At 39.9% G+C, this 27,567-nt stretch overlaps 1 protein-coding gene across 1 annotated transcript in view; it reads right to left on the reverse strand.

The window, feature by feature from the left end:
* Positions 1–27,567, reverse strand: part of TNS3 (tensin 3) — a 121,567-nt gene that overhangs the window by 50,919 nt on the left and 43,081 nt on the right. The window contains 6 exon segments of the mRNA XM_075704756.1: positions 402–485; positions 581–698; positions 1,052–1,230; positions 20,694–20,731; positions 20,733–20,763; positions 22,252–23,508. Of these exon segments, the coding sequence (XP_075560871.1) occupies positions 402–485; positions 581–698; positions 1,052–1,230; positions 20,694–20,731; positions 20,733–20,763; positions 22,252–23,508 (1,707 nt within the window).

The raw sequence follows: 27,567 nt of genomic DNA on the forward strand, positions 1-27,567 counted from the left end.
TACTATTTTGATGTTACCAAACATCAGCAGAGAGATTGTGGAACATCGAAACTACATAAACACATACAGAGAACAAGAGCATGATAGCCTCAAACATTGAATTCCACTTCCTTTTATTGCCATGACACAACTGCCTAATTGCTCCACGCTGATTTTGGACACTGAACATGAACATGTGACTCCCTGTTGGCAATTAATGGCACCAATTCTTTCTTGGATAATTCATTGTTTACTTCATTTTGATATGATTAAAATAGTACTGCTAAATTCTATTTCTCCAACTTGCACATGTCTAAATTCACCAGGTATATGTCCTATTTATAAAGGAATAATCACTGTTGTGTTAGTTGCCTTCCTACACGGTTCAGTTTCAAATTATTTAAGAAGTAGGGGTAACTTACCAGCACTGGTTCTGTACAGCTCAGATGGGCTGCTGACCTTTTGGCTGGAGGGAATCCGCTGATGGTATAGTGGAGGTGTTTTCACTAGGAGAGAAGGAAAAGTACAATTCCTCTTCAATAACAGCTAAAATCTTAATAGTGCTATTAAAATAAATAAATAGAGACAGACTTTTCCTTACAATATGGTGTCTCTGGTGACAGGGGAAAAGCTGGTATGGATGGGACAGCTTCATTTCCATTTTTTGTTGGGGAGAAGATTCCCCCATCTATTTCATCTTGGTAATGTGCAACAGCCATCTAGAAAGGACACAAAAAGGCAAAATTACAGTGTGAAAATTTCCACTTAACCCTACAACACAGTGGGGCATTTTTCATCAGATTACAGAAGGTTTCATTTAATCTGATCCACTGTTCCAGCAGAGAGATCCTGGAACACTGAAAGCATGCAAACACACAGAGAGGACAGAAGAAAGACATCCTTAAGCACCGAATTGCATTTCTGAGATAACTACAGTCATTTGTTGTTCTTATTGCCACTGTGCAACTGCCCAGCTGCTTCACACTGATTTTAGACACTGAACATGAACATGGAACTCCCTACTGGCCATTTGCTTCAATAAGTATTTCTTGAAAAATTCTTCACTGTTTACCTCCTTGGTCTCCCCTACAGGAATCAGCGATCCTGGATTTACAGCCTGGTCAGTAGCAGGAGACTTCATCCATCCACACCTATTATATGACGGCTGCCCAGGGACATCATTGTCATACTGCCCAACACTTAACTTTCTGATCCTTCCCCCTGTTGCATCGTCATCTTGCATACCTGTTGCTGAAAACAAATAGGTAAACTGATTAATAAACTTTTTTTTTCCCCAGTTAGAGCTGTTACAACAAACGTCACTATTGTGCCTTCAATGATTCTGTTCAAGAACGCTCATGAAATAACTGGTTTCGGAACTGCTTTACAAAACCACACAGGTGGGGGGAAAAAAAGAATCAGTTGTAGTTAGCCTTGCTGACACAAGCTGGAACATATTTGCAGTACACCTGGTTACAGAGGAGTGAAGCAGCGTGTTTCTGCAGACGCTCATTTTTGGAAGACGTTACCCCCAGTGCCACCGGTAGAGCCTGCCAGCAGGGGCCGCTACGGGCAACCAAATGGGAAACTTCTCTTTCCATCCCTAACACTAAGCAGCTCTCAGCAGCAAAACCACTGCTGCTTTCCAGGACTGCATTCTCCCCGGAAAAACAGCTTCTTTTGAGCTAACACAGACCCTGGCCCTTAGAAACCCAGCTCACTGTACACCTTTTGTGACTCACATGGCAACTGCAATCACAAAAATTAGGTATTAGATACACACAGTAGCTGTAACCTTTTGGAGTCTGAGGAACAGAGAACACGAGTAAGCTGAGCCAGCAGAACAATCCAGGATATTCAAAGGCATAAAGCAGTATTTCTTTCCAAAGTCACTATTAAGAGACTGTCATTAGATACAGCTTTATGATTAGCAGGACTTTAGACTTTGTCATCCATTCCCACCAACAGGCACTTTCAGAATATTTCTGCAGCAATTGCTTTTTCCACCCTTCTTCATAAGAATAAGTCAACAATAAAGATCCCACAGTAGTCCTTACTGTGTAGTCACAGGACAGTACAAAAATAACCATATGTGCAGCAACTTTTCAGATACTCCTCAGTTTTTATTGTCCATATATGCAAAAAGATCTTTGAGAATTAGCTATTTCTCTTAAAAGAGCTGAGGATTTCTAAAATAACTTATTTTCATTGCTTGATGTCATTTAAACTCTTACAATCATTTCCTATTGTAAGTATGTGTTGATTAAGCACATCTCATACACACCCTGATCATGGAGCTGTAACAGTAGGAGTCCAAAGCATGCCCTTCATCTAAACCAGCAGGAGGGCTGAAACAGCCCCTTTGGTAGTGAAAGACAAGAGTGTACACCTTCCACACACATCCATTTCCTAACCTGAAGTAGCTGACAGAAGCTAAGGTGTAAAATCTGGCATGCAGCATAAGTGCCTGTATTACAGACATTCCACCTTGATTATTTAGGACAATTATAGAGCATCAATGCACAAACAGGTTTTTATTCAAGACTAAAATACCGACAGGGATTTCAGACTAAAATCCATGGTACTTAAGTGATTCTGCATTGACATACATACATATCAACCTGAATAACTTGCTGGCAAGTAGTGGCTTATCCTAAAAATATTAATAAATCTCTTGTAAAACTACAGAATTAGACACTTTTTAAAAATCCAGCTCTGCTACCATCAAAGCCAGTGCAGTAACTGCTAATAAAGCCAATAAATAAAACCCTGCTAGTCACTTTTGAAAATTCCACTAATAAGGTTAAATTTCAGGGTCCAAATTTAGCCATTTATTTTATTGAGCCAATATAGCTATACCTAGCACATCCTGGAAAAGACACAGCTGATTCTGGTTTTATGGTAGGACTTTGAAAACTAAAATGCCTTCTAAGCACCCACATTTTAAACACTTATTTAACCCTTTTTCCCCTGACTGGAAACTTCACATGTGGTCTTTCAGGTGGAAAGAGCATCTCCTGAAGACACTAAGCGAACTAAAAGCATCAAACAGTATCTGCGAAGCCAGAAAAGGACATGAAGTCACAAATACCTTCTAAACCTCTTAAGTGATGCTAAAAAGTCACGAAGATTTCTACTGAAATTGAAGACACTATGCAGACAGAGTTCATGCTACTCCAGAATTTACCAACTTTTTGCATCGGAATTGTTTTTATTTATAATTTCTGCAAAGAAAAATGAGTGGGAATCACTGTGCAGAATCTCAGTTTTCGAAGAGACCATCTGAGACCAGGCACTCCCAGTCCCACCGCTCCTCCACAGGAGTCAACGGGAGCCAGGAACAGCACATGAGAGTTTCACTCCATTTATAACCAAGTTATTAAGGTACACACAGTTTCTGAATGTGCCTCTCCTACTTAACACAGCCATGTAGACTACTTTACAAAGGAGAATATCTACCTTTTGGATAGGTCAAAACAGACCTTAAAATTTAGCGCTAATGAGAAGGCTTCATCATCAATGATATTCATACGCTCATGTCATTAGTATTCATACACTCATGAAGCTTTAATTTCTATGAAGTTAATATAGTCCTCAGAAACCTGCAAACAGGTATGTTGGGTAAACTGGACACTTTCCTTAAATAGACTGGAAATGCTTTACGTATCAAATTCCCAGCAGATGCTGGACAACACAGGGGAGAAGTTGAGCTGATATATTGCAATAAAGGTTAAAGCAAGTAACTTCAATCCAAGAGATGCAAATTAAGTGAAGAAGTCACCAAAAAATTACTTTTACTTAGTTTACTAGTTTTGTGAATGTACTTCAGAGCTGCCTCAATGTAACAGACGTTTAGAGTTATTAACTTAAAAGACATCTTTTACAGTGTAAAGTCAGAGGCTAAGACTTCCTAGAAGTCACATAATTCGGTTTTGGTTTTGTAGTTTAGCTTAAAACTTTGGCAGAGCTTCATCAATATCCCAGGAGCACTTACTTATTCCTTTGAGAGCATTCTGTATACTCTCATTTCTCTCTTTTCCCTTGTGAACTACAAAAATAATTTTGTTTTCCCTGAAGAACAAATAATAACATTCCAACAGATTGGCATCGGAACAGCATCAGGCATTTATCTTGTCAGATGGTTATCACCATGCCAATGCTACAGCTAACAGAAGCATGGCCAGCGGTTAAAGGTTAATCTTCGTTTGGCTTCTTTAGCTGCTTAGTTTTCCTGGAGTACTACTGAGAGGTATTTATAACTGTTGGAAAGAAAACAACAGTAAGCTAAAAATCTCATCTGCAGCGGCATGTCAACAACAGTGCTCTCATATATTAACAGTTGTCCCAGCTAAACTTCAAAACTATTACGTTAACTCTTCACATTTTATATGTTTGTATTTACCAAGTGCACTTGATTCACAGGGCTTGTGGGATAGCCTCAAAACCAGCTTTATGTGAGAGCTGGGCAAGCACAGAGTATGTGGTAGAACTCTCTAGAAGAATTTATCTTGTGGACATGGAAAAACAAGCTGGACTAATAGCCTTTCTGCCCATTATGGAAGTATTTATCATTTGTAAAATAGAACTACCAGCCTTTTCCGAAACGCATCAAAGACCTTCCCTTAATTTCTACCTAGTTTATATTACAGCCAACTGTGCAAATTACAGTCAAACAGAAAACCCATTATAACAGATAATTATAAAACAAAGTTTGTAAGAAATATGAAAGTTTCAGCACCTTGTTGTTCAACCCTCTATAAGGGGCTCTAAATCACATTACAACTTTGTGCATGAAGAGGTGCAGTCACCTTTAATGATTTTAATATTACTTCAGGCCACTCAACTGCCCTTCTATTCCGCTGCGCTGTTTTTCTTGATAAGTTTTTTTTTTGCTTTTAAACAAAAGGAATGTATTACAGAAAAGACTTACATAAACCCTATAAATAATCTTACTCAAACTGGTTTGAGGGGGAGGAGGCCAGATTATGATACATAGAATCACAACAGGATAAAAATGCGTTAGAGAGTATACATTCACATTATCCTGCTTACCACCACAAATAAGTAAAAAACATATTTAGCCGTTATTTATCCCTTGAATAACCTTCAGGCTTCATAATGTACTTCAAATTATCAAATTAATAATAATTTGCTCTCCTTTACTATTAAGGAATCAGAATTTAATAGACTAGACTATTTCAGTTGGAAAGGACCTACAACGATCATCTAGTCCAACTGCCTGACCACTTCAGGGCTGACCAAAAGTTAAAGCATATTATTAAGGGCATTGTCCAAATGCCTCTTAAACACCGACAGGCATGGGACATCAACTACCTCTCCAGGAAGCCTGTTCCAGGGTTTGACCACCCAGCCAGCAAACAAATGTTTCCTCACGTCAAGTCTGAACTTCCCCTGATGGATGCAACTTTGAGCTATTCTCATGTGTCCTGGCACTGGTACCAGGGAGAAGAGATCAGCACCTCCCACTCCACTTCCCTTCCTCAGGAAGCTGTAGAGTGCAGTGAGGTCGCCCCTCAGCCTCCTTCTCTCCAAACTAAACCAGCCCAGAGTCCTTGGCCCCTCCTCATAGGACATGCCTTCCAGCCCCTTCACAAGTTTTGCTGACCTCCTCTAGATGCATTCAAGTACCTTAACACCTTTATTAAATTGTGGGCCCAGAACTGCACACAATACTCAAGGTGAGGCTGCACCAATGCTAAATACAGTGGGATAATCACCTCTTTTGACCAGCTGGTTATACTGTGTTTGATGCACCCCAGGATGCAGTTTGCCCTCTTAGCTGCCAGAGCACACTGCTGACTCCTATTCATCCTGCTGTCAACCAGCACCCCCAGACCCTTTCTGCAGCACTGCTCTCCAGCCACTCCTCACCCAATTTTTATGTGTCCAGCGTTACTCCATCCCAGATACAGAATCTGGCATTTGTTCTTGTTCAATTTCATGCCATTAATCATCGCCCAATGCTCCAGTCTATCTAGATACCTCTGCAAGGCATATTGTCCCCCAAGACAGTCAACAGCACCTCCCAGTTTGGTATCAACAGCAAACTTGCTAACAGTGCGTTCAACTTCTGCATCAGATCATTGAGAAATATATTGAACAGAACTAGCCCTAGAATTGAATGCTGAGGAGCACCGCTGGTGACCCATCACCAGCCAGATGTAGCCGCATTCACTACAACCCTTTAAGCCCTGCCGTTCAGCTGGTTCTTCAGTCAGCGCACCGTGAACCCACTTATCCCACAGCTGGATAACTTCTCCAGAAGGATGCTGGGAGGGACAGTATCAAAAGACTTACTAAAATCCAGAAAAACTACATCCACCACCTTCCCTTCTATCTGCTAGGCAGGTGACCTCATCATAGAAGGATATCAAATTAGTTAGACAGGACTTTCCCTCTGTGAACCCATGTTGAGTGTGCCTGATGATTGCATTATTCTTTAAATGCCTTTCAGTAGTACCCAGTATAATCTTCTCCATAATTTTTCCAGGAACTGAGGTTAGACTAACAGGTCTGTAGTTTCCTGGGTCTTCCCTCACACCCTTCTTGTAAACTGGAGTAACACTGGCTAGTTTCCAAGACAGCATGGACCTCCCCAGATTCCCAAGACCTTTGATAGATGATCGAGAGGGGTCCTGCCATAACATCCGCTAGCTCCTTCAGTACTCTGGGATTAATCCCATCAGGCCCCATGGACTTGTGAACATTCAGCTGATACAGCTGGCCCCTTACAATTTCAGCGTCCACAAATGGAAAGTCACTGTTCCCACACTCATGGTCCTCCAACTCAGGGGACTGGGCAAGCCAAGGTCTGTCAATATTATTAAAGACTGAGGCAAAAAAAGCATTGAATGCGTCCGCTTTTTCTTCATCCCTATTTGTCAGGTGACCATCTTCAAGTATTGGTCCAATGAGGGACTAGGATTATTATGCAGATTTCTCTAAATGAGATTAAGGACTTAATTTACAAGGGGTCAGTTTACATTTACAAAACTGTATTGTTTTCTGGTTAAGAAATGCATTTAAGTGGTATTTCAAAATAATCTATAAATTTCAGAATACAAATACCATTACACTAATTTGAAATTCCAAAAGGTAAAATTAACTTTGTGTTTATCCTTACAACCTAAAAAGCACAGGGGCTAAGGAGGATGTAAAGAGGAAAAAGGTGGTTGCAGGAACCTTATGGTAAGTGTTAAAAATCTTTTTTTATGGCCATCTCTGTGGAATGAACAAACAGTTCACATTAAGAAAAAAAAAAGGTAGAAAACTCCCTTATACTCCTATTCCATCACAAACAAAACAATCACAAACCAAGTTTTTACAGTTTAGATGACTATTCTTGATTTGTACTGGCCACTCAACTAGTCAAATGTCTTTAAATTTATAGTCTCAAGAAAGCAAAGATGTGTTGGGTCCCCATTTTTCCCAAATTTCTGTATTTTTTAACTTCTTCTTTAACACCACGTACCCTATACACTGTACAACCAGAAGTCACTCTTCACAACAGAAATTATAATACAGTTAAAATAATAATACTCAAAAGATAGTATTAGTAAAAAATATTTTAAAAATATGAATTGTTCCAACAGTACATGATTTATTGTTTCATCTAATCCATCTAAAGACAGATCACCAGTACATTGATCTCACAGGTTTGTAATTTCAGGTCATCCCACCTTCAGAGGGCTAAAACATAGTTGTAATTTCAGAAAGTCAATCTTCTAAGAGGATTGAAGAAACTGAGCTTCACAACATGAAATACTGATGTGAAAAACCATGACCTGAACAGTACATTTCAGAAGCTCAGCCAACTCCTTTGTTTTAAAGCGGTTATCTTAGATTCAGTTACTGAAAGGTAATGATCCAAACAGTCTCCCTTTTCAACAAAAATGTATACAAGACTTTGCAGCTAGTTTGAAAGGTCCTGGAATGCCCGTTATTGCTACCAATCCTAAAACAAAAATCCTTACTGTTTGGGAGTATGAGCTCCACCAAAGCCAACTGAAGCAAATGATAACTTCAACAAGTTTTACATCAACCCTAAAAAACAGCGTTATTTTTTCTAAGAAACTTTAAAGGCTCTGAAGTGATCTAAAATAAATAATCACATTGTATTACATTTCTCCAAATTGTTTAACATCATTTTTTTCTGTTAACTTTCCTTGTCAACTATCAACTAGAAAAATTATTCAGCACTAGAAATAACATTCATCTGACCCTTCACATAAATTGTGTTTGGATGGAAATTCACTGATGTATTGTCTATTACAAGGAAAACAGAAAAAGGTCACAGTCACATAAATAGTGATTACTAGAACTTCTGTGCAATTGGTGATCTGTGCATATCCTCCACTCCACAAGCGAAACAAGAAACTTTTCCAAAGTCTGAGTTTTCAGAAGCCACGGATATGATCTCCACATTCCATAGTGTCCTTCTCCATCAAACCTCTTCACAGTGTCAAAGCCCATTCACTGGGTATCAGAGTAGCAGGAGCTATCCCCACACAACCTGCTCAAGAACTTCCATTTCCATATGCTGTGGATACCACCACCAGGACCCACATTCTCCCAGCCTCTCTGCAGAATGCATATCCTCATTCATTACATATGCTGAGGTGCATGCATAGTGATTAAAAAAGCTTGTCAAAATATGAAATATAAACAAAATAATGGCAGACTATGCAAAGTGATGTGAAGAGTCCTGGCATTCAGTGTCCCACTTGATTAAAAGTCCCTACTAAGCTGCAGCAAAATTTCAGTATGAACTCTTCCTTTTTTAGACTGGCCTAAATACTATGCTACCAAAAAAAAAAAAAAAAGCCCCAAAACCAACACACCCAACCAAAACCACCAAAAATATTCGAAGTCCCATGAAGATGTAAGGTTTGCCCATTCTGCTCCATAATCCAGTTTATTCAATCGTAACATGTCTCTGTAGAAACTCTATCAACTTGGTCACCAAAAAACATTTAGCTGTGGCTACATATATTGACACAGCATACATAAAATAAGTCAAAGATTTGAGTTGTAAAATTAAAACATGGACTAGTTTTCAGATGCTGGCCTCAAGATGTCTGTAGCGGCTATACAGCTAGAGTGATCCCACATTTTATTATTGCTGGTTTAGGTCTAAAAGAGTTTACAAAAAATCCATGTCACATATGAGTGACTAAACATATCCTTGTACAGCCAGAGAAGTTGTAAGGCCTCCTACGATGCATCAAACCAACTCATCTTGCAGTCTGGGTGGAAGGAATTCCTGCCTGTAACTATCAAGAGAATCCAGAATTTATAAACCAGCTAACATTACTGTAGACATTCATACAGCAGGCAGTGAGGTGGACTGAAAACTGGCTGAATGGCTTGGCCCAGAGGTGCTGATCAGAGGCACCATGTCTAGCTGGAGGTCAGTAACTAGTAAAGTACCCCAGGGGTCCATGCTGGGTCCAGTCCTGTTTAACATCTTAATCAATGACCCGGATGATGAGGCAGAGTGTACCCTCAGGAAGTAGGCTGATAACACAAAAGTTGGGAGGAGTGGCTGATAGCGCAGAGGTGCATGCTGGCATCCAGCATGACCTCAACAGGCTGGAGAAATGGGCACACAGGAACCTCATGTAGTTCAACAAGAAGTAGTGTGAAGTCCTGCACCTGGTGAAGAACAACCCCACACACCAGGATATGCTGGGGGCCACCCAGATGGAAAGCAGCTTTGCAGAAAAGGACCCGGGGGTCCTGATGGACACCAAGTTGAACATGTGCAAGCAATGTGTACTCACAGCAGAGGAGGCTACCAGTATCCTGGGCTGCATTAGGCAAAGTATTGCCAGCAGGTCAAAGGAGGTGATCCTTGCCCTTTGCTCAGCACTGGTGAGGACACACCTGGAGTACTATGTCCAGTTCTGGGGGCTCCCCACTATAAGAGAGACATGGACAGACTGGAGAGAGTCCAGTGAAGGGCCACAAAGATGATTAAGGGACTGAAGCATCTCTCCATTGAGGAAAGGCTGAGGGAGTTGGGGCTGTTCAGTCTGGAGAAGAGAAGGCTCAAGAGGAATCTTCTCAATGTCTATAAATACCTGAAGGGAGAGTGCAAAGAGGACTGAGTCAGGCTCTTTTCAGTGGTGCCCAATGACAGGACCAGAGGCAACAGGCACAAACTGAAACACAGGAGGTTCCCTCTAAACATCAGAAATTGCTTTTTTACAGTGAGGGTGACCAAGCACTAGCATGAGTTGCCCAGGGAGGTTGTGGAGTCTCCCTCCTTGGAGATACTCAAAAGCCGTCTGGACGTGGTCCTGGGCAACTGGCTCTAGGTGGCCCTGTCTGAGTGGGTGGAGGGAAGGTGTGGATCAGATGACCTCCAGAGGTCCCTTCCAACCTGAACCATTCCATGACACAAAATAATCCCCATCTTTCAAAAGGCCCAACACAGACTTTCCTTGGTGTCCGCAAATGCTTCCAGATACAGTTTCAGTAAGTAAAATTTCAGATAGCAGCTGCCTCCTCAGTGCTTTTAATTTGCTTAACAAGTTGGTTCTGCTCATATACAGGTGACACAAGGGTGCATAACATGCTTGGCAAGGGGACAAAAATGCTTTAAATCAGACCATTGTCTGATTTAATAGCTACAGCCTGGAATTTCAGATCATACTTTGTAACATGTCTTTTAACCCTACAACAGATTTCTGTCTCCATATGTCTTCTCTTATAATAATCAGCTGCTAGAAAAAGCTAAGTATTTTAAACCTTAAATTAAGATTAAATTCAATTAAGATTACATGCACTTCATTGTATCTGCGAGACACACTGCTTTGTCTTAATTTATGATGCTGGGATGGAGTAATCCCATGAAACCGTACAGGCTTGGTACAATAGAAAGCAACTATGAATAGAACTGAATGGAAAAGCAGATGAATAGAAAGCAGCTAAGTAGAAGATGACATGGCAATCTTGGTTGTTGCCCTTGTGGCAAAAGTCCAACTGCATGCTGAACTGTAATAGCAAGACAGTAGCCACCAGATCAAGAAAAGTGACTGCTCCTCTCTGTTCAGTATTTGTGAGGCCATATCTGGAGCACTGTGTCCAGTTTTGGGTCCCAAAGTACAAAAAATTGGACTAAATCCAGCAAAGGGTTACCAAAACAGTCAGGGACTGGAGGACACAACATGAGAGGTGGCCTGGGAAACTGGCTTGCTCACTCCCAGTAACAGAAGGTAAAATGGGCCCTCACCACTGTCTTCAACTACCTACAGGAAGGATTATAGAGATGCAGACAGACTCTTCTCAGAGATGCAAAGCGGTAGGACAAGAGGCAACAGACAAGTTGCAGCAAGGAAAATTCTGACCAGATACAAGGAAAAAGAGCTGCACAAGCAGAGTGGTCAGTGCCTGGAGTAGCTGTCTGGAAACGCCGTGAAATCTGCAACTTGGTGGTTTTAAAAACTTGACTGGACACCACCATGGGCAACTTGATCTAACTGAACCTGCTTTGATCAGGAGGTTGGATCCAATGACCTCCTGAGGTTACTTTCAACCTGAATGACGCTCTGATTCTGTAACACACAAATTAGAATAGACTATTTAAGTTGGAAAGGACCTACAACGATCATCTAGTCCAACTGCCTGACCACTTCAGGGCTGACCAAAAGTTAAAGCATATTATTAAGGGCGTTGTCCAAATGCTTCTTAAATACTGACAGGCATGGGACATCAACTACCTCTCCAGGAAGCCTGTTCCAGGGTTTGACCACCCAGCCAGCAAACAAATGTTTCCTCATGTCAAGTCTGAACTTCCCCTGATGGATGCAACTTTGAGCTATTCTCATGTGTCCTGGCACTGGTACCAGGGAGAAGAGATCAGCACCTCCCACTCCACTTCCCCTCCTCAGGAAGCTGTAGAGAGCAGTGAGGTCACTCCTCAGCCTCCTTCTCTCCAAATTAGACAAACCAACTGTCCTCAGCTGCTTCTCATAGGACATGCCTTCCAGCCCCTTCCCCAGCTTTGTTGCCTCTGGACACATTCAAGTACCTCAATATCCTTTTTAAAATTGTGGAGCCCAGAACTGCACACCATACTCAAGGTGAGGCTGCACCAATGCTAAATACAGCAGGATAATGACCTTATAAAGCAGTTTTATTTGACAATACTGCCTTCAATCAACTGCAGAGCAGTTTACACAATGCCAGACAATATCAAATCACCAAGAATTAACTTCAAACTGGAGCCATTAATCGTAAATTTTTCACATTTAAATGTAAGACCAAACACGTTTTCATTTAGCATATCTTCTGGAAATTAGCAAAGATCTACATCAGCTTCAGTGCTTAATGAGAATCTGTTAGACTATTCAATTTTATTTGTAATTTTGTAACTAAATGGGTGATCAAAGCTTGTGTATAGAGGACGTTTTGTTTTGCTAAATCAAAATGTGCTATCAAGCTTTGAACCTAATACTATTAACTGAAATTTCACATTGGCCTTAAGAAGTTTGAAAAATTCTACCATACTGAAAAATCTGGAAAGCAAAAATTGTTGCCATCAAAAGGGAAGAAATTGATTATTTAAGTTTTACAAGATACTAATCTTAGAAGTTCTGTGCTGAAATTATCCGACAGGTTGCAAACATGGTAAATTGTTACGGCATTGAAATATACATGTCAGAACTTGTAAAACTAATTTTAACCACTTCACTCATCAACACTTGAGTAACAGTTAAGATCATATTATCTGGATAGACCTTGAGCAACGTTAACTATTATTTCATGGATAGCTTCTCACTTAATTAACTTCATTTCTTCCCCAGCAGGATTTTTGGAATATTGAATTAATTTCAACACTATCCCTTTCACAAGAGACAAAAGGTAACACCCATATATTTAAGAAAATCTGACAAGCATGGACACAAGCCACATATACATGGTTTAAGAAAACCACATGTGGTTTGAAGAAACAAAAGGAAAACTTACTAGGATATATGTTTAATCAACCAACACATCAGATGCTGTAATTAGAAAAAATAATACCCACAACGAGTAACAGACTCTGCACAGATAACTTGGAAATCGTTGCTGTGTACAAGCATGTCACACACAGAGAAGCATAGAGAGGAACAGCTATAGCAGATGCACTTCAAGTGAGCTTTTCACCATAGCTTCAATCTGTGTGAAAAGCTAGCATGACATAAAGGAGGCTCCACCAGTTCAACCACAGATCAATAAAACTCAAGAGTTCTCTTGAGAAATGTACAATGAAAACTCCTACAAGGCTGTTTTTCCAGTGTCCCTTTCACAGACCTCAGCATAGTCATGAAGGCTGAAATAAGACTCTGGGAAGAATTATCTTAGCATTGCAGAAATTCCAGATGCCCCTGCTAAAAAGACCTGCATAACTCCAACTACTCATTACTGCGAAACATGGGGATTCAATCCAGCAGGAGGCTTAACAATTCATCAAGGAAAAAAAGTCTGTAAGTTAACTTCTAACAGAGGAGCCTTCGGGGACTGCCCCACATACTAAAAAATGTTACTGCAACACTATCCAACTCAAAAGTGATTTCCTTCTCTGGCACCATTTATCTTCTACAAAGTTTATTAAATGACTTCTGCAAATATCTTAATCAAGCTTTCAAGACACCTTTATGCTTAAACCAAAGCAAATCTATTTTAAGTATTTAGAATCAACTTTAAAATCACCGTTACAAATTCAAAGGAAAAATAACATCTTCAAAGATAGCAAGACGAAACTCGAGCTAAACACTGTGGCGGAAAAGGACAAGCAAATGTATACCCAGTTGAAACAAAATTATGGATTTCTGATGCAAGCGCTAACAGAGTATCTTGTTATGCTCAAATTTTCAGTTCACAGCTCTATAGGAACACTGTTTCCAGGGGATTAATCAGAATAAAAGCCAAATCAGCTGTGTCCATGGTATCTTCAGTGCCTTAATCTTTCTAAAATGTAGTAGGAAGTGCTATTGCAGCCAGAAAAATCTCTTTGTTCTTGAAAAAATATCCCCACCATGTTTAGCAGTGATTCACAAGCAAACTATTCTTTTTTCCCCTATCCAGAATGGGTAGTAGTCTAGGAGTCCAAACTCCTTATAACCCATGAGTGTAACAAGCAAATGAAAAGGTCTAAACTCTACCCCAAATCCAAGTAAGGCCATTAAACCTGTCCGTATAGGACACAGCAGCTTCACAGGTCTGGCCAGTTCAGTTTCTTAGCCCTTTTACGCTGTGCCAAGCATGGGCAGCAAGCCTGTTGCAAAATCCAAACTGGTATCTCCAAACCTGTACAGAGATGTCATAGTGATGCTACACTGACGCCCATATCCTGAAAGTTACAGGATTGATAAAAATTTGTGGAGTAAGTACATGACAAATTAAAAATTACTGTGCTGCTAAATGTAAATAAAATTCAATTTTTAAATTAATTTTTAAGTTAAAGTAGATTGTTTAAAAAATTGAATTTAGTTAAAACTCCAGTTTTAACTTAAAAGCTCAGTTTTTAACTTTAGTTCAGCTAAAAACTCCATTTAAATTCACTCTTAACTACTGTAAAATTAACTCTAAGACAGGTACCAAAATTCTCCTGTGCAATACAAACTACAACAGGTTTTGTAGTGTATTGTTAGTACATGCAAATAAGGCACATGAGGATTTGGACAAGCTTTGTTCTCATGTCACTTTACAACTTACTTCAGATGGACTGGGTTTGCTCTCCAACAGAATATCACAGAGTGAATGGGAACATCTGGAACAGTTCATTGCTGTTAAAAATTATTATTTAATAAAGTATGCAAAAAGGATTTCTTCCCCTCTCCTTTGTCTGTAGATACACTGTAGCATGATTTATGATACCATAATTTGGACCATCTTCAAAGATTTATTTTCAATAGAGGAAAGATCTCTGAAGATGTTCCAGACACTTGTAATCAGATGTTTAGCCACCTCATTTTCATTCATTTTGCATGTTGGGATTTTTTTTTGAGGAAGGGAGGGAGGGAAGATGGCTTTGCTTAATGCTCAATTTTTACTGAGCTGATAAACTATATAAACTCTACACAGAATGTAAGGCTGTGTGAACCATGTATCTCTGTTGTCCCTACCACATTAGGTGACTTAAGGATGTTTTAAAAGAATATTGTCAAACACAGTAACTCATGCATGAAGAAGAATTAGAATTAGCTGAGAGCAACAATATAATTTCAACCTTATGGAAAATACAGTCCCTCTCTTCCTCATGCTGGCCGATTTAGATAGACAGGCATCTCTTGGTCACGGCAATGGGAACAGGCTACCCCCAAATGTTGAATGCATGTGTTCATGTGCTTTGCCTTATTTTGATCATGTAATTATTCAAATGCTTCTAACATTTTTCTAAAGACGCAAATCGTAACATTTTAAGAGTGAAAAGGTGGGTGGCGGGGATGAGACAGAGGTGACAGTAATGGTAGGTTTTACTAAAAACGGGTAAAAACCTTTCTGTTCTCTACATTAACAGATTCGTGCTTTTACAGTTTTCTAGGCAGAAGCAAAACATTGTTTTAGCTTTCCTTCTCTACCCAATAAGCATAAGCTTTGTGGTAGAAGATGGCTGGTCTAACTCAGCTCATGTAAAAGCAAAAAATTGGAAAATCCTAATACACAGTTCACTGATTCACACACATAGCACTGAAGGAGAAAAGAGGTCATCACCCACTGTTACACATGGTTCATAAAGACACATCCTAGCAAAAAGAAATTCAAGGATCACTGTCTGCTTCTTCCTGTTCTCAAAAACACTGAGCGCTTAAGACAATTTCAGACAGAACCCAGAAATCTGCTACACGGGCAGTCAGAAATCTGTGCCGTGTTAACCTATGTTAAGGGTACATATGTACAAAAACCTCTAGGAAGAGGTATGAAAGGAGAGGTAGCTGCCTATCTGTCAATCAGTGCAGAAACATACAAGCGAAGAGAGGTAAGAATGCACCATAACATACATCCCAGCTCACACAGACACATTTCATTCTCTAAGCTCATTCTTCCAGCTTTGCAGGGCACTGGAAACACGCACATGACTTCTTAAGGCATACATTTTCTGCACGTTCCTGCAGGAAACCATATAACCCCGCCACCTTCTCGTAATTTAACCTTCAAGTTAGGCACACACACAACGCATCACATCAATCCCATTCATCTCTGGCACTGTTTGCTGCCACTCACTCAGAATACCTCATTCGTCCATTCAACCTCACTCAGAGCCATTCAGCCCTGATCTGTCGACTCCCTCCATCACAGGCCAATTAATTCTCTTGATGTACTTGCTACGTCAAGGACTGTTTCAGTCACAGGGTATAAAGCTCCTCCTAAAACCTGACTGTGTAAGATCAACCATTACTCATCAGTGAACAACTGTGGTTTTGGTTATCCTTTATTCATGGCTATTTCCTCATCCCCATGGCAGCCAGCATTTCTTTGTGCTATCAGTTACACCTCCTGTGCTACAGTAGTTTCAACAGCTAATTGCCTTCAAGAATCTCCTGCTTATCCTAATTCTATGAGTCTACTTCCAAGGTAAGGTAAACCACATCCAGCAGGCTCGTGCTCTTTTACCACAAACTGACAATGAGCGACAACATATTATTGTTATTTTAAGGGATTATTTAGCTTATAAGGTTTTCTTTTCTTTCTAGTATAGCACATGTTTACAGCCTTTCACTGCAAGTATGTTGAGTACTTCAGCTTTACTGCATGTGTATGCATGTGAATGCATGTGCAGGGGAATGGAGTCAGACTAAACTCACACTTCAGCTGCGCACTGCGGAGGGGAAAGCAATGTTAAAGTCTGAAGAAGAACCTTCTGTGACATTATACATTAGTTCATTCCCACACATGCAGGAGCAGACTTTTGACTTTAACCAACCACAATGAGTTATGTTGTTATCTGATTTTTTTTTAAACTGTTTAACACTTGCCATTTATCCCAGTGAGTACAGGGGATATTTCTTGTTATTTATTAATCCTTGCATAGAAGCACTAATTCTCAGTAGGAGTGTGAAGACAACAGACTTTTTAAGGGCTTAGGTTTGTACAGTGAAACACTAGAGCATTTGATAGACCTGCATACCCTAAGGCTGCTTTCTCTACCTCTCCTCACATAGATAATGCATACCTATGGTCCCCAAAGACAAGAGAATGGTCAAATATGTTTGAAAAAGGAAGGGAGCTAATGAAGAGTATTTCCTTGTTTCTCAAACTTTAGACTTGCTGCTCCTTTTCCCACCCACAGTCAAAACAGAATAATTTTGCTGTTTCAATTTATCTACCTATTTTCTCATACAGCTGAGGCTTGGGAGGTGGTAGGGGCTTCTGCAAACAGTAGGTTACTTTTCCAGTATTCAGTTATCTGCCTAGCAGAACAGCGTAATGTTTGGACTACACTTCTGGATTTAATCTTTTGAAGTGGTATGCAGAGTTTGAAAGAACATATCGGAACATCTGTGTTTTATGATCACAACTATGACCGTCATCTGGATTCAGATGAGACATGAAACTATACTCCTGTTGCTTCCATCTGACCATCCCAATTCACAATTTCTCCTTGCAGCTAGAACACTCCCTTTCCATCGGATGATGTATCAAGGGAAAAACATCCCAGGTCTTCCTCATTCTTAACACTCATTCAGTCAAACTGCTTTTTCCCCTTGTTTTGTGCACACCATGCATAAATGATTCTGTATACAGCAGTGGGGCAAGTCCAGATATATAAATAAATAAATCCTACAGCATTTGGAAAATCAGTATGTGCTGGTGACCTCCTAGTCTCAAGCAGAGGTGGCAGCACGCCACACATACATATTCTTTTACCTTTGGAACCATGGGTAGTTTTAAAATTAAGCTCTTAAAGTATGAACTGAATGATACTTGGAAAAGTCAGAAATAGAACATTTTAGCACTTGACATAAAGGCAAACTTAAAAAATTATTATTGTGCTAAAGCTATACAAAGGAATATTTCTTTCAAAAACCCCTTTTGTTTAATTACACACTATTCTTATGTTGCTTACTCCAGTATCACATGCTGAAGCACATGCAGAAAGAGACAGGTGAATCCTAACACCTCCAACCTTAGCCTTGGAGCTAATGCCCTAAAATACTCAATTTACCTTTTTCATAGCTCTGCCCCACTATTAATCATAATTTCCTAATGGTGTTTGGTAACACAGTGGAATAACTATGTTCCACACAGTTACTGGAACTGAAGTTCCTACAGATCAGGTCCTATCACAAAGATATAGGTATGCAGTTTTAGGGTAAACCTGTTCTATCTGGTTCAAAGGCTGCTAAAATGGCCATTCTGCTTGCCCCCCACCTCCAGCCATGTGCTTTCACCACTCTTTTTGCACATGGTGTTTAGCGATTACCTGTCCACATTGCAAGTTTAACTCTGATCTGGAAGAGAACTAACCAATAAGAACACCTTCAAACCATTAAATTAACAAGCTAATCCAACAAACCACACCATTACAGAGTTACCAGATCTGATGCAGAGTCCAAGGATCATGGAGGCAGTGGCCACCTCTCTTGGAAACAGCCTGCTGCATTTCAATTGCATTAGGGGCAACATAAAATTGCACTGTTAATCACAATGAATATATTCAAAGGGTTCAAAGGGCAGGCAGGGGACCCAATACACATCCAAAATTGCTGCTTATCACTCAAGAGCAAGGCATATGATTGTTACACAAGGGAAACTCCTGAAGACACTACCTACATTAACCACAAGCAGAGGTCTTTAAACTTTAGGGCACTCAAATGCACTCAGCTGCCTAAAGGCCCTGACTAAATTATCTAAATCCTTACTATTCCTACTCTCTGCCTCTTCTACCAGAAGATGCCATCCTCTGAAACAGTAGTTGTTGAAAATGATGGTGCTTTAGCTTACACCCCCAGAAATGTAAACTAATTGATGCCTCCCCACACCCCACCAAATTAGGAGCTGGAGGAAAGGAAAAGCACCCATTCAGTTTCACTGCTTTCTATGAAATGAACTATAATCTCTCAACAAGGACCACCAGAAACAGATTTCAGCTGAGAAAATCCGACACAGTTTTATACTAGCACCCTGTTTCAAAGAGACTACTAGAAGATGCTAACCAACCTAAACAACACCGACAGCATAAGACCCTGAAAAATAGAAGGTAAAATGAAGAGAAAGCACTTTAAGGGTTAAACTTTTAAAGGACATTTTCCTAAGCATAAATATCCTAAGTGACTATAAATATGACTAGAATGAGGCCCATAAATCTCAATGACGTAAGCCGAGAGTAGAGGCCAACACAAGCCTCCAGTCTTGCATCCTATACCCTGGATTCCACATATTTTAGGCTCTCTGCAGTGCTTAAACTCTAGATACAGTTCACTCATTTATTTTGGGCCCTAAAAATGCAAGGGTAACCCTTTACTTGCCACCTTCCTCCTTAAGTCTCTAATGTCAATAAAAGGCTTTGTGAGAACTTCAACAGAATCTGACTTCAGGACAGTAAAAGTGTTAATGGAGTAAGTACTTCCTTCAAGCAAAAATTTAGGAAAAGACTTAAAGACCCAAATACTAGTTGACTCACTCCTTGACTGTCCCTTAAATAATCAGCCTTTTTGCCAAAGTATGCCTAGCATACTGAAAGAAAACATCATGCAGAACTAGTCATGATTTGGTAGAGTGCAGAACTGTCCACAAAATACTGGATGGCACTCCTCCTGTAAGTTCTTATTAAATGGAAGTGTGTTAGGGATCTCATCAATGTATGTAAATACCTGAAGGGTGCAGAGAGGACGGAGCCAGGCTCTTTTCAGTGGTGCCCAGTGACAGGACCAGAGGCAACAGGCACAAACTGAAACACAGGAGGTTCCCTCTGAACATCAGGAAACAACTTTTTTGCTGCTAGGACGACCGAGCACTGGCACAGGTTGCCCAGAGAGGTGGTTGTAGATAGGAGATAGGCAACAGCCATCTAGAGATGGTCATGGGCAACTGGCTCTAGGTGGCCCTGCCTGAGCAGGGGGGCTGGACCAGATGATCTTCAGAAGTCCTTTCCAACCTCAACCACTCTGACTCTGTGATTTCAGCAGGAATGTGGGTGTTGCTTTGGTGCAGAGATAAACAGTATTGGGAAAAAAATTCAGTGGCAGAAACAGAGTTGCTATTGATAGCACTTAGGACTAAACATACCACTTCAGCATACAAACTGTGCTCACCACCTCACATTCGGAGACATATACTCTATGTCTAATTAAATCCATCAAAGAGGTCTTCTATTCACTTGAATTGGAAGTGGACTAGGAATCATTATGCATAAGGTTATACTTGAAACTCAGTATGATGTAAACATCCTGTAAAGATGTTCAAAAACCAAATGGAAAAAACATTAACCCTCCTTTTCCCTTGCTCAGACTGATGAAGGAGAGAGAAATGCCTTGCCAAAGGCAAGGGTATGACAAAAAGTGAAGGAGCTTTCTGACTCCTAAACTCTTTCTTCTTTCATACTATGCTCTGTTGCCCCACCGAGAGTTACCCAGGATTCTAAATGCAGTCTGTATATTCATGTTTAATTCCAAATTCATCACTAGCTTTGAAACAAATCCTCTTCCAGAACATGCCCCAAGGATTCATATTCTCACCAATCTTTATTAGGGCAGGAAGTTTACCTGATTTACCTGACTTTACAAATGAAAGGGAACTGACTGACTCCTACCTCCTTTGGGAGATGACCAGAATCTGTGAGAACAATTCAAACATCTCTCTTCAGATTCATATCTTTAAACACAGAATTCTAAAAGGTGGCTTATTCTAAATGACCCTTTTATCCCCTTCACTTTACTGTATACCAAAGAGAAGAGTTCTCTCCTGCTGGAAAAAAAAAAAAAAAAAAAAAAATCTCATTTTCAATTTGTCCATCAGCTAATAATTTGGAATGATTCAAGAGAATTACAAACTAATGAATTTAAACCTTAAGACCCACAAAATGCATACCATGTATTAAAAACAAACACACACTGAAGCAGCTCACATATATTCATCATGGATTTCTGGACTTCTTTAGTCCTCAGTTACCCTCCTAAAAAGAAAATTGTGATTTTACCTTCTCTACAAGAATCACCATCCTTGATCACATAGGCCTGCACATTAATGGAAACCACACACTAGTTAGGCACAGTCATCATGGAATGGTTTGGCATATCCAACTGGGCTTGAGCTAAAGCAGCTCATTTGCGTCCAATGAGGCCACAGGCATGTGTTCTGGCATGTTGGCTGATACTGAATCAAGTCCTGGAGACACAAGCAAGTCTTTCATTGCACCAAGACTGGAGGTAGGAAGAGGGAGAAGAGAAAGAGGGAAGGAAGGAAGGGAAGAGGATATGATGTATTGCCAGAGGAATTAGACCACACAGAATTTTCAAACATGACAGCAAGACGACCACCAAGAGGTTTGTCTCAAATTTTAGGTACAGCGTTAGTAAAAGGTTTCAGTGGACTTAAGCAGAGACAGACTACTCATCCTTTTGCAAAGCTGCTAGTTCTAGTAGCATTACGTAGGCAATATAGTAAGCAAGTGTTGCATACTTAATTCTGCCAGTTGATTTCTGCAATCATATCAGAGCCATCGGTAACAAGCAAGCACTGTGATTTTTGAATTTTTCAACAGGAAAAAGTTTCAGAAAGAGTACATTTTAAAATACTTTACTAGCAAAGATCACATTATTTATGGAAATGCTGCACAGAAATTTAATGCCTGCAGCATTACACTAAATTTGAGGATAAAATTGTCGGAGCTTTTTCTCCTACTTTAAGTGGAAATCATAAAAAAAAATCATCATAATCAAAAGCATATAATCATAAATCATAAACCACTGCACTACAGATGCCTTCTAAAAATGTCCCAATGTAGGAATTGTAGGAATTTTGCTCCCTTATCACTTAAACTTACAGCAGCAAAAAATCCCAGCTGATGATCTATGACAGCTAAGAATTTGCTGAACAGTAGGTTTTTTTCAAGCAAAAAACAAGTACCTGCAAAACTCACTTATCTTACATCAGTTTGATTCCATAATTTCTTAGATGGTTATGTAAAGAGGGTATCAGAAGTAATCCCTTGATAATCATCTTGAACATTCTAAGTCATGACCTGAGCTCCTGCTGTACCATATTGAGAACACACAAGAGCTAGGAAAAGTAGTATATTCAGAAGGTATTACAACAGCTTACCATGCCAGGAGGGATTCCTGCTTGTGACCTCTAATTTGTCATGGAAGCCAGGACTCCTGCTAAGCCCTTCCACATCTCCATCAAGGTTGGTGAAGCCGTTTACTTGATTTCTGTCCCTGGTGACAGTGTTAATGCAGGTCGGGATAGGTTCAAATGTAGGGTCTAACTCCAATATCAGCCTGTTCAATTGTTCAATAGACTGATCAATATCCAGAGTTGGAGAAGCTGGCAAGTCCCCTGTGTTCCGTCCTAGATCCAGGCCATTTGTATCCCTCTGGGGCACTGGCCTCAACTTAAAACTCTCAGCACTGGCATGTTCTGCAGCTTCAGCAGCACCCGGCGTGCTTCCTAGCCCCCTCTGCACAGCATCTCTGCTGCTGGAGCCACGTGTTGGGGTGTCCGGGACTCGGGATTGGCTCTGGACACTGCCTGAATTCTCCACAGTGTTACGAATGCCAACCCTAATTTCATTCTCTGGCACAAAACCATATTGGTGAGCAGTGACCATCTGCTGCTGGCGTACCCAGGTCTGAGTAGAGTAGTTACTTGGGCCATAGGCTTGAGGCTGGGGTGAGACAGGATTCCGTTGGAGTTGCTGAGCTGGCTTTGTCTCAGTGCTTCCAAATGATCTCTCATAGACGGGATCCACACCAATTCCCAGGTCTGGGGCAAAAGCATTGTGATGCTCTTCTCCAGTGTTACTTCCAAAGCCATCTGAAAGAAGTGAGTTCTGACTGCTCTTGTGGCAACTAAAGTTCCCTAGGTGAGTGGAGTGCTGCCCTTCTGAGGAAGACAAAGTCCCAATACTGTCCACACTGTGAAGGTCATGATTAGGCATTTCATCATCCAGAATATCAGTCTCCCTGTCCTTCAGTTTGGTGTCTCCATTCACGTGAACTTGAGCTGGCACTATGTGGCGAGTCCCACTGTACTTGCTTTGGGCATCAGTCATATCCTTGGTGGTGTTCACAGAATCCTCCAGACCAAAGCCACTAAGTAGCTGGTCCAGTTCTGCCTTCTCTTGTGGGCTTAGACCCCTTTTGACTCCTGAAACAAGGCGCTCCTCAGTCTTGTCTGTCCTGATGGAAGCTGTTGAGTGTCCTGAATCACTGCTGACAGACAGGGTATGATCACTGTGATCAGGACTGCCAGTCACAGGAACACCCTGAGCAACACCTGGGATACTGCTGTCTGAAGAGCTCTTCTTTCTCACTTTTGCATACAGACTGCCATCAATGGGACCTTGGGTATGCAGCACTGTGGACAGGTAAGTAACAAGGAAAGGGAGAGAAAAGGACAAGGCATTATATAAGGGCTTTGACTGGTGTTGCACCACATGACAGAAGTACTGCTAATACTAACAGTATTGTTTCTGCAAAACTAAATTGGCTCTACAAATACAGCATCAGCCAACAGCATTACCCTGTTTCATTTTACCTTTTAATTTATAACAGTTTTCTTGGTGGAAATATAATATGCCATTCATAGCTCAAGCTCAAATACAGTTCTTTTTATGCTGTTTTGAATGCATGTTTATGGCTCCACAAACTCTTCATACTAATTTGAAGAACTAGGCTATTACAGTGCTAGAAATTTGACAGGCAGCTACCATGCATTCTATTCAGAGCAAGAATGGTAGGAACCTACCAGCAATACTTGCCTTGAACATGTATCATGCAATTACCAGTTCATCCATTTCTATTTGATGGTCTAACTACACTACAAAGAATCATTTACTCCTTTTCTTGGTGGTGCAAGGAAAAAACAGGCTTTCAATCAGAGCTGCAGTCCTTGGAATATATACAAGGCCTCTTCATAGAGGCATGGATGAGGAAATGTTAGACTATGAAATTTCTACATGTGTGGAGGATCTGGTATGCACTTCACATTTCAATTTTAATAACCAAGGCCATAAACCCTTAAAAATCAGAATATAACTCCTTCCTCATCAGTGATGGGAAGAACCTAATTTTATTTCTGATCTCCGAAGTACTCGCTCAACTAAAGTTTATGAATAACCATTCATAATAAATATGGGCTAGAACTTCCCTTTCTGTTTAGAACATCTTTAGAAAATACAACAATTTTGCAGGAAAATGCATCTACTACGTTTACTAAGGCTGGGTGTTGAGAATAGACAAATTCCTGCTTCCATTCCATGAGCACAACTTAGCACATTTCACTGACATCACCTATGCACAGAAGAACTGGGTGAGCCAAGTTTTGCCTTCTTAAAGGGCTAATGAACTCAAGTGGAGGATGTCACTGAACTGACTAGATTGCTTTTGATCCCAGAACTGGCATCCATGAACCCTGCTACTTCTTGCTATCTCAAGGGACACATCCTGCATTTTTTAATCTGATATATTGATTTTCTTTCACACTGCAGCCACCAGACCATCTTATTTCTTTTCAATAATCAACAAAAAATGAATGCAAAACATACGGCCAAAAGTCAAGAGAGTCACAAGTTAGAGACTAAAATCTCAGCCTTAGAATTGTCTCCTATGTACGTACCTCTACATGGTTTAACACATATGTAATATTTTAGATATTATGTGTTATTGCTAACAGGAATCACATAAAATATATACTCAAGAATAACAAATACAAAATGCATATAAAATGGGTAAAGTTGTTAAAAAAATCTGGTTTTGCTTCCCAGAAAAAAAACCACAAACTTGAGCAGATTTTTATATACAATCTGGAAGTAAAAAATACATTTGAGTTAAAAATACCACTGTGAGAATAATTTCTTCCATGTTATGTCAGTACTACCAACACTGGCAATGGATAAAACCACAGAACACTGAATACAGCGATTTCCCTCTGGAACATTTTAAAAGCTCAAGAGTTTATTTGAATCCAGCTTATTTTATCCAAACCACTTTTTCCTACCTCTGCCTGTCAGGGCTTTTTAAGGCTCTCCTTGACAAGGTAGATCAAGGAGAAAAAACAAAGCCGTGGGAGGCACATTCTTATGATCCTTTATTGGACTTGTTTGTCCAACTCCCACACACATCACACAGGTTAGACCAACCTGAGGCAGAGTATGTCTACTGGGCTCTTACCCAGTGCTGAAAATGAACACAATTAATTCTGTTTCTTACTAAAAGCTTTAGGAGTAAATATTTCTACTATCCGTCAAGCCAAGAAAGTAAAGCAAGTGGTTCTACTTTCAAAGGATTTAATGCTCATTGACCAAAACATTTATATTAAACAGAAGTTTCTGAATAACTTCCTACCCATAGTTTGAGAATTGTTTGATAATAAGAAAATTAGATGATTACAATTTAGGAACAGGCAGATTTTTGTCAAAGGTAACCAACAGCTTAGTCTACATCTGTGGCAGTTCCAGATTCAAGAGAGCCATGGAGAACCCAATGCATTTCAACATCAATTCTACACACGTTTTCAAAATATACTTAAAAAGGCATCGTGATCATGAAACTTCTGAACTAGGAAGCTTTTCTAGGCAATACCATTTTAAAAAAAAAAACATTATTCAGAAATCGTACCCATGATGGCAATGAATTCTTCGGTTTATAATGGCAAGAAAAGTGGTCTGGTTGGAAAAAGCTTTCATTATGGGACACACTGCCAAGTTCCCATCAGTTAAAATACTTACACCTTGAAGGTTATATGATAGGTTTAATAGATTTTAGCTAATAATTAAAGGACAACTTTTTACTTCTTAAGGACTAGGTACTATTACTTGTCTGATGTTGATTTTAAAAACAGCACATGCAAAAGACCAAAACACTCCTTTTCAGAACAAGTCATCATGCTAGGGGAAAAAAGAAAACAATTCCCCTTGCCATAGAATTTCTCTGTGGGCAAACTGTTAGAAGTTTGCTGAAGTTTATGATGTGTAAATCCCATGGTGAAAAGAGCAAGAGTGCATGAGGTTGAATGTCTGTGTACAGGTATTTAAAAACAATTTATGAAAAAAATACCATATCTAAGGAAAATACAGCCAATTGACAGTTTCTCAACCTCTTTCATGCTGGGATTTCTCATAAGCTCTCACTACTGCTAGGATAATGAAGCACACTTGGTGCTTCATGTGGAATTATTTAATACAGTTACCATAATAAATTGCAAAAATTAAAAAACCCACTAAGAATAACTATTAGGTGATTTTTTTTTTCTTTTGTGTGCTTAGTTTTGAGTTTAAAAACTACAAAAGAAAACAATACAAAACTGCTTTGTTTTGAATAGTTGAATATCCTTACACAGAATAGACTTGAAGAGGTTACAGGTCTGAACTGGAATGCAGTTAAGTAAATACAGGACTAGTACTTGCACTTGAACCATTAAAAAGCCTTCCTGTCTGACTTTTCTGTTACACAAAACTAGGCACAGTGTTGTAAATCCTTCAAACATGCTAGTCAGCCATAAATACCTCGCACCAGATGAAACATTCTAGCATGCAGATTTGGTTCATCATACAGAAATGTTAAGTACAAAGTCTGTCAAATTCTCAAGTACAGCCATGGAAGCAATGGAAAGCCTTTGTGCATTTCCCTTCATTAGCCCTCCCTGTACCATCACACAGTACCATCCAAGCACAACAACAGGACTACAGACAAGAAGATGGACAGACTGCCAGTGGACTACTGACCCAAGGGTCTTGCATATGTGTGTTCTGAAAGGTTCAGAGATAACCCTGCCCAGTACTTCTTCCACTAATACAAAATCATAAAATTTATTCTGCATGCTGCCCAGAAGGCTAAGCAACCACAAACCATTTGCGAGTCTCCCAACTGTGAACCGTACAGCTTCCGTTCTGAAGAAGAGATGTGAGTTCAGCTTACCAGTAGCACCTCTACTTAAAATTATGCTGTTTCAGCTGGGGAGAAGGGAAAAAAAAAACCCCACACACCCAGAAAATTAAATACAAATAACAAACCTACAGTCACAGAAGTGGATGATGAATCTCAAGAATTGTTCACCTTCCCTCTTTATGTTTCCATTTGAAACAAAGAAAGTTTTTTTAGAAAGTTTTGCATGTTTTTAAACATCTGTTCATTATCTCTACACACAAATTGGGAAATGTGCAAAAATAATTCCTCAATGTATTTTTAATGCTGTTTAGAATTAGCACCATTGGATATAAATATGAAAACAGCTTTCAGCAGAGGATGGTGTTTTGGTTGCTTATGATCTTTGTTTGCTGTTTACCTATTAAGTACGCAAACCAGAGCACTCAGGTGCTTCTTTCCATTGGACTTTGGATTGGATACAACAGCTTTACAGTATTTAGGAGTTTGTTGGGGTTTGGTTTTGTTTTTTTCAAATTCTGAACACTTTACA

This window comes from Pelecanus crispus, chromosome 2 (genome assembly GCF_030463565.1).
Source record: "Pelecanus crispus isolate bPelCri1 chromosome 2, bPelCri1.pri, whole genome shotgun sequence".
In the NCBI taxonomy this organism is placed as follows: Eukaryota; Metazoa; Chordata; class Aves; order Pelecaniformes; family Pelecanidae; genus Pelecanus; species Pelecanus crispus.